The sequence below is a fragment of the Stenella coeruleoalba genome, assembly GCF_951394435.1.
Source record: "Stenella coeruleoalba genome assembly, chromosome: 5".
In the NCBI taxonomy this organism is placed as follows: Eukaryota; Metazoa; Chordata; class Mammalia; order Artiodactyla; family Delphinidae; genus Stenella; species Stenella coeruleoalba.
Genome location: NC_137150.1, coordinates 116,102,484 through 116,114,627, shown reverse-complemented (window position 1 = coordinate 116,114,627; position 12,144 = coordinate 116,102,484). Strand labels below are relative to the sequence as shown.

General features: G+C 37.7%; 1 protein-coding gene across 6 annotated transcripts in view; it reads left to right on the top strand.

Moving 5' to 3' along the window:
* NRIP1 (nuclear receptor interacting protein 1) overlaps positions 1–10,533 on the top strand; it is a 100,316-nt gene extending 89,783 nt beyond the window's left edge. For all 6 annotated transcript variants that reach the window (XM_079923182.1, XM_079923183.1, XM_079923180.1 and 3 more), the window contains one exon: positions 3,253–10,533. In XM_079923182.1, coding sequence (XP_079779308.1) covers positions 3,611–7,081 — 3,471 coding nt within the window. In that variant the 5' untranslated portion in view covers positions 3,253–3,610 and the 3' untranslated portion in view covers positions 7,082–10,533. The remainder of the gene's footprint in view (positions 1–3,252) is intronic.
* The last annotated feature ends 1,611 nt before the right edge of the window (positions 10,534–12,144 follow it).

Here is a 12,144-nt window from a genome sequence, read left to right as displayed (position 1 = left end):
ATTCAGTATTTTGTGACAAGAACCTCGCCTGCCCTTTCTTGGTTCTTTTATGATGTTGACACACCCACATTTTTTGAAACAGAAGTGTACAAATACACACGGCTGGTGTGTAACGAGATTGGAAGGAAGTGTAGATGACATGAAAATGACATAATTCTTTGGATTGATCACTGTAATTGGTATTAATAAATCTAAAAAATAGAAAAAATATTTTGCAATTACGTAACAAGGAAGATTTCTGTCCCTCTTTCCTCGGTATAATTTTGAGCTGTCCAAGTTTTCCAAAGTAACACATTTTGAATTATACAAGTACAAGAAGAAGACTCAGAAGTGATGATTAAGCTAGAACCTTTTAGACATGTATTTGAAATCTGGAACTGGTATTTACAGGGTATTTCCAGGTTTGTGCATGACAGTAGTTGAGCTGTCAGTTCCAAAGTGCCTTGCCCATTTCAGATATGTTATCCTTCAAAACCAGGAAAATATAGAATTAAGAACTGGGTTTGCCATGTGTAAGTTCTTATTAAAAATTCTAACGAAGTTGTTTTACATTATCTCTTTATTCTTCTGTAAATTATTCATAAGTTGACCTAAGTAGTGATGAAATGTTCTTGGACCCAGATGGTAAATGGTGATGACTGTTTTTCTTGGTATACTGAGGGTTAAATGAATTCATTAAAATTATAAAGAGCTGATTTTGATTTAGACTGATAATTCCAAAATCAAACTTAAGTCATTTCTTGGTATAATAAATGTTACACTAAATTTTTTGTTAAAACCAGAAAACTTTTTCTAAAAATTTTATGGAATCACCCTATAAAAATGACAGCTAAGTTGAAATAGACATTGTTCAGTCAGCTTTTAATTTATCACTGGGTAGGTTTTATTTTTTTCCCATTCACATATATATATATATATATATATATATGTATTTTTAGTGTTCATTAAAGAAATCTTTCTTCATTTTGCCTATCATGCCTACGAACCCAATGTTTAAAGACAGGCTATTAATGTATTTTAGTTTCTAAACTGAATTTTTCCTTCTAAACCTCATGAAAGTTGCAAAATTTGTGAGACCTTCATTTGAATTCTTTTTCCTATTCTTTTTTTTTCTGCCCCCTCAGTACTTTTACTCCCTTTGGTCCTTCTTACCTTCCATAAACCAAATATTTTGGATAATTCTTTTTCCCTTTCCGCAGAAATCACTTTAACAAGTGTTTGCTGTACAAGTCAAGTCTCTTCCTTATTTTGTTTATGAAGAGAGTATGGAATATTTTTAAATAGACATGTATACAAGCTCTAATATTTAAAATCATTGTTGAAGTTAAAAATAAACCAGTAGGGGGCTTCCCTGGTGGCGCAGTCGTTGAGAGTCCACCTGCCGATGCAGGGGACACGGGTTCGTGGCCTGGTCCGGGAAGATCCCACATGCTGCGGAGCGGCTGGGCCCGTGAGCCATGGCCGCTGAGCCTGCGCGTCCGGAGCCTGTGCTCCGCAACGGGAGAGGCCACAACAGTGAGAGGCCCACGTACCGCAAAAAAATTAAAAAATAAAAAAAAATAAACCAGTAGATCCACTGACAAGCTAATGAATCACAGTATTTTGTAAAATATTCCAATTGTTAAATATATTGCTTGCAAATCTCCAAAAAAGCCTAATTTTTAAATGTGTGTTGACATTTAGGTATTTGTAACTGACGGTACTCAGGTAGTGTTCAACACTTGGCAGCATTCTTAAGTAATATGTATGTAAAATCAAGTAAGCCAACTATATGTCGGTGATTCAAAAATAATGTGGTTGGTTGCCTTTCCACCGAAAGAAAATGAGTCAGGTTAATAATACTGGCTTTAAATCAAACGATTTTAACCTTAGAAAGTTTAAAAAAAACAGGTTTCTATGAAAAGCTCTTTTTCTTCTTGTTCATGTAATTGGTGCTGTTTATAGAATTTTCTTTTCAAAGAAATTAATGAAAAATAACCACTTTAACTTAGAATTTTCTGAGAACGATTATTCCTCTTTCCTTCAGGTCTATTCTAAATTTGTTTCTTGCCCACTCTTCTACAGGATGATGTGATAGCTTAGTGTAAACACATAGTTATACTTTTATGTGTTACAGTAACCACATTTTCTAAACTAAAAATTGGTGCAAGTACCCTAATACATTTTTTTTAAATAATGACTTGAAGTCTTCTAAAAAAATTTTTTTAATCACATGTAACATTTTATCCTTATTGATAACAGTTTTGTTATCAATAAGGATATCAATGTTATCCTTATTGATAACATTTTGTTATCAATAAGGATATCAATGTTATCCTTATTGATAACATTGATAACACACAAAGAGATAGCATGGGTAGGGAGGAGGAGTATTTTATTATATATTAGGAACATTCTAGAAACTTAGGGCTATAGATTCACCTGTAACCTGTATTCTGCATCTGCTAGGAATGGACCTCATTTAAAAAATTCTACATGGAGCACACGTGTGGGGATTTTAAAACAGATACGTTAAGCCTTTGATAGACCTGAATGAGCATCTGAAGGATCACTCTTCTGTTTTTAATAAGTTGTGGTAAGAACTAGGGGTGAATAAGCTTGTGATGATATGTAAACGTTTGTACGACTAAGACTCACAATTTGCACAGGCCTACAAAAGAATCTTATACTTGTTAGGGCTTCCAAGTCTTTGAAAACGGAAATGCTCCAGATTACTTATGGGATGTCTGATGTTTGGGGGATGATATCAGAAGTGAATCCATTGTGTCGGCCTCAACCTCACATCACACTCGTTCGATTGAGTCCATGTCACGTGGATCTCTTTTCCTTTTTTGATACTTCTCTTGTTCCTTCCTAAGCTCCTCATAACGTAAGGAAGCTCATTCTAGCCCCTCATAGAGCTGTGGTGCTACAGAAAAGACTTAGCATTCACATCACTTTGCAGAAAGGTGTTTATGAAAATTCAGAAACTTGGTGGACTTTTGAAGACAGTTACGTAACATTAAAGTATTTTCTCTTCTCTGATTGGATCATTTTAACAATATGGATTAATCCATAGGATTTCCAGTAGAGATTTCCAATTTAATAGGAATAACAACATAAATTACTGAAGAAGTGACTACAATGCATATATATGTATATTGTATATATACACTGAGAAACTGACAAGTGCTGTATTTTTCTGCTTCCAGGTATCACAGCATAATTCTAATGCTTCACCTCCTTAACTATTTTTATTTATTTATTTTATAGAACACTGATATTTGCATTAATTGTGGAACAAAAGGTGAAGAAGGAGAAGCAGTATATTCACTAAGGATTCTATCTGCTTGCTGCTGCAGACCTGTGTGTTGAGGAATTCTGCTGCTGCTTCTTGCTTGGGAGTTATCAACTCTGCAGTCAGGCTGCGTTGGGAGCCTGCCTGCCTTTTGTCTCCTCATTGCCAACCAGCAGACCAATCCCGGTCGGAACGGAACAGTACACCTCTGTCTAATTACTATGGAAGGTGAGAAACCGACATTCACTAATTGAAGTTACGTCTCACTCACCCACAGAAAACCATTCTTCAAAGTGAATAGAAACCAAGCCTTTGTGAACACTTCTATTGAACATGACTCATGGAGAAGAGCTTGGCTCTGATGTGCACCAGGATTCTATTGTTTTAACTTACCTAGAAGGATTACTAATGCATCAGGCAGCAGAGGGATCAGGTACTGCCATCGACAAAAAGTCTGCTGGCTGTAATGAAGAAGATCAGAACTTTAACATTTCTGGTAATGCATTTCCCACCTGTCAAAGTAATGGTCCAGTTCTCAATACACATACATATCAGGGATCTGGCATGCTGCATCTCAAAAAAGCCAGACTCTTGCAGTCTTCTGAGGACTGGAATGCAGCGAAGCGGAAGAGGCTGTCTGATTCCATCGTAAATTTAAACGTAAAGAAGGAAGCTTTGCTGGCTGGCATGGCTGACAGTGTGCCTAAAGGCAAACAGGATAACACGGTACTGGCCTCTTTGCTTCAGTCGTTCAGCTCTAGGCTGCAGACTGTTGCTCTGTCACAACAGATTAGGCAGAGCCTCAAGGAGCAAGGATACGCCCTCAGTCATAATTCTTTAAAAGTGGAGAAGGATTTAAGGTGCTACGGTGTCGCATCAAGTCACTTAAAAACTTTGCTGAAGAAAAGTAAAGCTAAAGATCAAAAGCCTGATACCAGTCTCCCTGACGTAACTAAAAACCTCATCAGAGATAGGTTCGTAGAGTCACCTCATCATGTTGGACAGAGTGGCACAAAGGTCATGAGTGAACCCTTGTCGTGTGCTGCGAGGTTACAGGCTGTCGCGAGCATGGTGGAAAAAAGGGCTAGTCCTGCCACTTCACCCAAGCCAAGTGTTGCTTGTAGCCAATTAGCATTACTCCTTTCAAGCGAAGCCCATTTACAGCAGTATTCTCGAGAACATGCTTTAAAGACACAAAATGCAAATCAGGCGGCAAGTGAAAGACTTGCTGCTATGGCCAGATTACAAGAAAATGGCCAAAAGGATGTGGGCAGTTTCCAGTTCTCAAAAGGAATGTCAAGCCATCTTAATGGTCAGGCAAGAGCATCATCAAACAAACTAATGGCTAGCAAAAGTACAGCATTTCAAACTCCGATGGGTATTGTTCCTTCTTCCCCCAAAAATGCAGGCTATAAGAACTCACTGGAAAGAAGCAATGCAAAACAAGCTGCTAATAACAGTTTGCTTTTACATCTCCTTAAAAGCCAGACCATACCTAAGCCAATGAACGGACACAGTCATAGTGAGAAAGGAAGCCTTTTTGAGGAGAGCAGTACACCTACAACTATTGATGAATACTCGGATAACAATCCTAGTTTTACAGATGATAGCAGTGGTGATGAAAGTTCATATTCCAACTGTGTTCCCATAGACTTGTCTTGCAAACACCGAATCGAAAAACCAGAACCTGACCAGCCTGTTTCTCTGGATAACTTAACTCAGTCCTTGCTAAACACTTGGGATCCCAAAGTCCCCGAAGTAGATATCAAAGAAGATCAAGATACCTCAAAGAATTCTAAGCTAAATTCGCACCAGAAAGTAACCCTTCTTCAGTTGCTACTTGGCCATAAGAATGAAGAAAATGTAGAAAGAAACAACAGCCCTCAGGAACCACACGGTGATGGGACAAAGTTCAGCACACATAATTACACGCGGACTTCTGTCATAGAAAGCCCTAGTACCAGCAGGACTACTCCAGTGAGCACTCCACCATTACTTGCATCCACCAAAGCCGAGTCTCCCATCAACCTTTCCCAACACTCTCTGGTCATCAAATGGAATTCCCCACTGTATGCCTGCGGCCCTCAGTCTGAAAAGCCAACGAATACCGCATCGAACCACCTGATGGACCTTACAAAAAGCAAAGAATCGCAAGGGGAGAAACCAGTCCAAAATGAAGGCACACAAAACTCTGCCACTTTCAGTGCCAGTAAACTGTTACAAAATCTAGCGCAATGTGGAATGCAGTCTTCTGTGTCAGGGGAAGAGCAGAGACCCAGTAAACAGCTGCTGAGCGTAAACACAGAGAAACCTACAGGTATGACTGATAGACTAAATAGCCCTCTGCTCTCAAATAAAACAAATGCAGTTGAAGAAAATAAAGCATTCAGCAGTCACGCAACAGGTCCTGAACCAGGACTTTCTGGTTCTGAAATAGAAAATCTGCTTGAAAGGCGCACCGTCCTCCAGTTGCTGCTGGGAAACCCCAACAAAGGGAAGCCCGAAAAGAAAGAGAAGATGCCCTTAAGAGATGAAAGTACTCAGGAACATACAGATAGAGCTTTAAGTGAACAAATATTGATGGTGAAAATAAAATCTGAGCCTTGCGATGACTTGCATACGCATACCACAAATGTGCCCTTGAGCCACGACGCTCAGGGTGCCCCCTTCTTAGGCGTGGCTCCTGCCTTGCAGGGAAGCACAGCTGTCTTACCAGCATCTGAGGACTTCAAATCGGAGCCAGTCTCACCTCAGGATTTTTCTTTCTCTAAGAACGGTCTGCTAAGTCGACTGCTGAGACAAAACCAAGAGAGTCACCCGGCTGATGACCTGGACAGCAGTCACAGAAATAGTGAACTGACACTTGTAGACTCAAAGAATCTTTGCATGGTCCCTAAAAAAAGGAAGCTTCATACTGAGCCATTAGAAAATCCATTTAAAAAGATGAGAAATAACATAGTCGATGCTGCAAACAGTCCCAGTGCTCCGAAGGTGCTGTATGGGTCCTTGCTTAACCAGCAAGAGCTGAAGCTTAGCAGAAATGATCTTGAGTTTAAATATCCTGCCAGCCATGGTTCAGCAAGTGACAGCGAACACAGGAATTGGGCCAGAGAGAGCAAAAGCTTCAACGTTCTGAAACAGCTGCTTCTCTCAGAAAACTGTGTGAGAGATTTGTCTCAGCACAGGAGTAGTTCTGTCGTCGACAGTAAAAAAAAAGGACACAGAAGCACTGTGACCAGTAGCAAGCCTGACTTCAGCATTTCTTCTTTGAACGGACTGATGTACAGTGCAGCTCAGCCCAACAGCTGCATGGGCCACAGGACATTTCCATACCCCGGTGTAGGAAAACCTCCTGTGAGCCCTCCTTTCCCTGAGCACCTGGGCTGCGCAGGGTCTAGACCAGAATCTGGGCTTGTGAATGGGTGTTCCGTGCCCAGTGAGAAGGGACCCATCAAGTGGGTTATCACAGACGTGGATAAGAATGAGTATGAGAAAGACTCTCCGAGACTGACCAAAACTAACCCAATACTGTATTACATGCTCCAGAAAGGAGGCAATTCTGTTACCAGTCGAGAAACACAGGACAAGGACATTTGGAGGGAGCCTTCATCTGCTGAAAGTATCTCACAGGTTACAATCAAAGAGGAGTTACTTCCTGCTGCAGAAACTAAAGCTTCTTTCTTTAATTTAAGAAGCACTTACAATAGCCATATGGGAAATAATGCCTCTCGCCCACACAGTGCAAATGGAGAAGTTTACGGACTTCTGGGAAACGTGCTAACAATAAAAAAAGAATCAGAATAAAATGTACCTGCCATCCATCTTTGGATCTTTTTAAAACTAACTAGTATGAGCTTGAGATCTGTATAAATAAGCGCATGATTTGAGAAAAGCATGGTATAATTGAAACTTTTTCATTTTGAAAAGAATTGGTTACTGTGATGTTTAAATATGCATACTACTTCTTGCTTTACATTAGATGTCATGAGGAAGCTGCTGAACTAGCAATTGGTTGTTTAACACCTTCTTATGCATCAGACAACAACTGTGAGTAGCCCATGAATGATATTCTTTTTTAATCATAAATAATAGGCATAAATTAAAATGTGAATCTCCACCCACAGTGGATTAATGCATTGCTGCCTTTATTAGGGTACTTTATTTTGCTTTTCAGAAGTCAGCATACATAACACGTTTTTTTAAAGTCCAAATTGTTAAATAATAACTCCTAAAGGATAATTATTGAATCAAAGAACCTGATACTGATTCATTTTTTCAGTTCAAAAACAAATTAGAAAAAAATATGCTTACATTTTTCACTTTTGCTAAAAAAAAAAAAAAAGAAAGAAAACACATTTATTTTTAATTCTTGGAAGGGGTTTTGTGGTTCCTCAATGTGTCTGCCCCACCCCAATCCTTTTCAATATACTATACTTCTTTAAACCTTGTACTACTTAGTAAACATTGATTACAATTGATGGAAGTTTGATAGATCTTTAAAAAAAGGCAGATTTCCATTTTTGTATTTTAACTACTTTACTAAATTAATATTCCTCCTTTTACAGAATTAGGAAAGTTAACATGTATCTTCAGGTGGTTTCCTGAATAGTTGAAATAAGAAGTTGTTTTTAACAAGCAAAATGGCTTTTCTTTGGACAGTTTTCACCATCTCTTGTAAAAGCTACTTCTCACCGTTTCTGTGGTACCTGTGAGTCTTATGACCAGGGTTTCTTAAAGTTGGACTCAGACCACCTGCATTAGAATCATCTGGAGCACTTGTTTTAAAATGCAGATTCCTAGGCAGCATCTCAGATCTACAGAACAAGAATCTCTGCTAAGTGGACCTGGGAATCTTCCTTCTGCATCTTAATATACTCCCTAGGTGTTTCTTCTGCACACTGCAATTTGAATTTTGAAAATTGAAACCATTGTGTATGACTTCTCTCAACACAGGATTGTGAACAAACTATTTGATGCCTGTATTTTCCCCAGTACAGTCACACATCAACTCAAAATTTGCAATATTGTACTTCATATATTACTGCTATGACTTTGGAAATCGGGTTCAGAATACTTTTTATGACAAAAAAAAATCGGGTGGAGGGGACAACTTTCATATTTGGCTCAACATCTCAGGAAAATCTGTGATTATTTGTGTGTTCTAATGAGTAACATCTACTTAATTAGCCTTAGGGATGGAATAACAGGGCCACTTACCAAACTCAGGTGATTCCAGGATGGTTTGGCGACTCCTCCTGAATACATCCTTAACTTCTATTAAAACCATTGTCCTAAGAACAGTGCTGACAAAGATGAAAACATTTATTTCAAACCCAAGAAAGGCACTAAACTCAGATTGACTAAACAAAAAAGTACGAAGGGCACATATACATGACAGATTTGTACACAGTCACTCCATCGGATCTGTTATTTTAAAATAGTGATTAAAAGTAAACATTGATGTTTTCTTGGAAGAACTTAATGTATTATCGAGCCGCATGGGGTTTCTATCTTGAAACAAGTCCATGCTTTTCAGTTCAGTTTTTACAATCCACAATTCCTTCACCAGATATTTTTGGGTTTAATTGTGAGCTGAGTTAGCAACTGACCGATCAAAAAATTGTTATATAATCGACCGTTAATTAGAAGGAAATCTATTTGAAATTGTTCTACTTGAGGTTGTTTCTAAGATTTTTATATTAAAAATGGGCGTTATTTCCTAATATGATCTAAAACCCTAAATGATTATTTTTTTCTCAAAATAATTTGTAAATAGTTACTGGATATATTATAAAATAATAGGAGCGAATATTATGCTACATCATGAAAATTCCACGGGCCAGTGAAGATATTCAACTCCATCCCATCTTTATTCTGTGACAATCTTATTGTCTACACTGTATAAATAAGCTTTTAACCAAGTCATTTTTTTCTGCCATTGTGAAAGGTCTGGAGCCTTAGAAGTATGCTAGAAAAAAATATTGATATTCCCCCTTGGTTAGGGGAAAATGGGCTTTTACAAGGGGGTGAAACTTAGGTCAGGAAAAAGAACATCAAGGGCCAGCTTTGCTTTTTTTGTTTGTTTCTTTGGTTGGTCGTTTGTTTTGTTGTTGTTGTTACTGTTGTCAGCAGTCAAAGAAACGAAGGTATGTCATATATAAATAAACATGACCACAAAGAAACCTGTTCTGATTTACCGGAGTGTCCCCAATTTGAGTTTAGTATGATTTTAAAGAAGAGCGGTGAGAAAGGGCCTACATCCATAAATGCAGTTCATTTATGCATATGTAGATACAAGGATGCACATATACACATTTTCAAGGACTATTTTAGATATCTAGACAATTTCTTCCTAATAAAGTCATTTGTGAAAGGGTACTACAGCTCTCATTGACATCAGTAAGGTAGCATTACCTGTTTATTCTCTGCTGCATCTTACAGAAGAGTAAACTGGTGAGAGTATATATTTTATATATATATATATATATATATATATAATATGTATATATATATATATTGACTTGTTACATGAAGATGTTAAAATTGGTTTTTAAAGGTGATGTAAATAGTGATTTCCTTAATGAAAAGTACATATTTTGTATTGTTCTAATACAACAGAAAAGCCTTTTAATCTCTTTGGTTTCTGTATATTCCATGTATAAGTGTAAATATAATCGGACAGGTTTAAAAATTGTGCATGTGTGTATACAGTTGCAAGTCTGGACAAATGTATAGAGTAAGCCTTTTATTTAAGTTGTGATTACCTGCTGCATGAAAAGTGCATGGGGGACCCTGTGCATCTGTGCATTTGGCAAAATGTCTTAAGCAGTCAGATCAGATATTCATCCCAACATAACAGTATTCCATTTCTGGACATGACTTCCGTGGTTTAAGCTTTGTGAAAGAATGTGCTTTGAATCCAAGGGTCTTAAAACTTTTTAAATCAAGTCAACCACTTTTCAACATAAAGAATTCACACAACTACTTTCATGAATTTTTTAATCCCATTGGAAGCATAATAATATACCAGGAGTATTCCAGTGTACTGGAGTACAGGCACATTACCATTCATGGTATGAATTCTGGGGTTTACACAACCAATTTTGATGCGATATGCTCAGTAATATAATTTGTCATTTTTATTAGAAATTTAATTTCTTCATGTGATGTCATGAAACTGTACATACTGCAGTGTGAACTTTTTGTTGTGTTTTTTAATCTTTTAGTGTTTACTTCCTGCAGTGAATTTGAATAAATGAGGAAAAAAAATGCATTGTCTCTGGTTTGAAATGATTGTTATTTTCTGGGCTGTCTCCGATTTTCAGGTTTTCCATAAACATAAAAGTCTCTGGTCATGAAAATAACAAGTCTTCAAGAATGCTTTGCCCTTCTCAGAAAAATAAAGGGAAAAAAAAGAAGGTGGCCTGCGAGTTAGTATATCTAGAGACAGGGCAATTGAAGCATAGCTCAGAAAGACAATCAGCCTATAGCCTCTGCTACCCATCCTTGATTCTGTTGCTTGGTGTGTAACTGGGTGGTCATCCTGGATTTTTGAAGTGGGAAAAAGTTTGTACAGTGTTCAAAAATAAAATTGATTTGATATAAACTTGTTTTAAGATAGGATTTTATTAGGTTTTTATCCAAGTTTCGACGGGTGTTAATTTTGGGGTGTTTTTTGGTTTGTTTTTTTTTGTTTTTTTTGCGGTACGCGGGCCTCTCACTGTTGTGGCTTCTCCCGTTGCAGAGCGCAGGCTCAGTGACCACGGCTCACGGGCCCAGCCGCTCCACGGCATGTGGAATCCTCCCGGACCGGGGCACGAACCCATGTCCTCTGCATCGGCAGGCGGACTCTCAACCGCTGCGCCACAAGGGAAGCCCTAAATGTATTTTTTTAAGAAGTCTCCAAACGTTTTGCAAAAATGAATGTGTGCGCTTGCACACGTGTGTATGTATACTATATGTGTATAGGTAATGAGTAGTTGAGCATAAGCAATGTCCTTATGTAATAAGTAATAGAGACCAATTTATTTAGAAAAAGGAAAAAGAACTATACCTGTGAACTGATGATCTGGGGTGGGGAGGGCATTATTTTTACAAATATATTAATAATAATTTAAGAGGAAGGCATTTTCCCGAAGATCAGTTTCTGTTTTCTGACACTAAAATAGGCCTATTAAAATCTCAAATTAAAATCTGAAAATTTTGCACCTTCTCCCTAACAAGTTTATAAACACTGTCTAAAAAAATATCCAGGTAATAGAAATACATACAACTGTTCTACATGATTAAAATGTTGAAAAGTTATGCTTTGCCGTCTGTACAGACACTGTCATCGGAACCAGAGATGCACAGCCACGTTTTGTTTTGTTTATTGATTTATGCGGTAAAAAGGCATAACGAGCTCATCATGTAATAAATTGAGGGATTTTTAAGAAGAAAACCACCCCAGTTAGTAACTCCTCTTGACTATAAGTTAGCGCCAATGACTTTAATATGGAAAGTCTTTCATAATCTAATCAGATTATGATCACCCACTCTGTGCCAAGTTCTATTTCAAGCTTGTTAATGTGGAAGACTCCTTTACAAAGAAATAATTTTGAACAAGTTTTCTCCTACCACTACTATCACTAAACTGTGACCTATTTGTTTACAGAAAATAGATTTTAAATGTTAAGCATGACATTCTTCATTTATTCCATCAAACTTAAGAAGTATCTGACGCTAGCACCTTGTAAGGGTTGGTGGAGGGATCTGTTGGCACCTTTTAGCGTTAATTTACTGCTACATTTCTCTAAATGGTTGGTACGATAATACTTAAAACATTTTAAAGATGCCGTCCTCGTAGGCAAGTTAAAGACCCTTGCTCT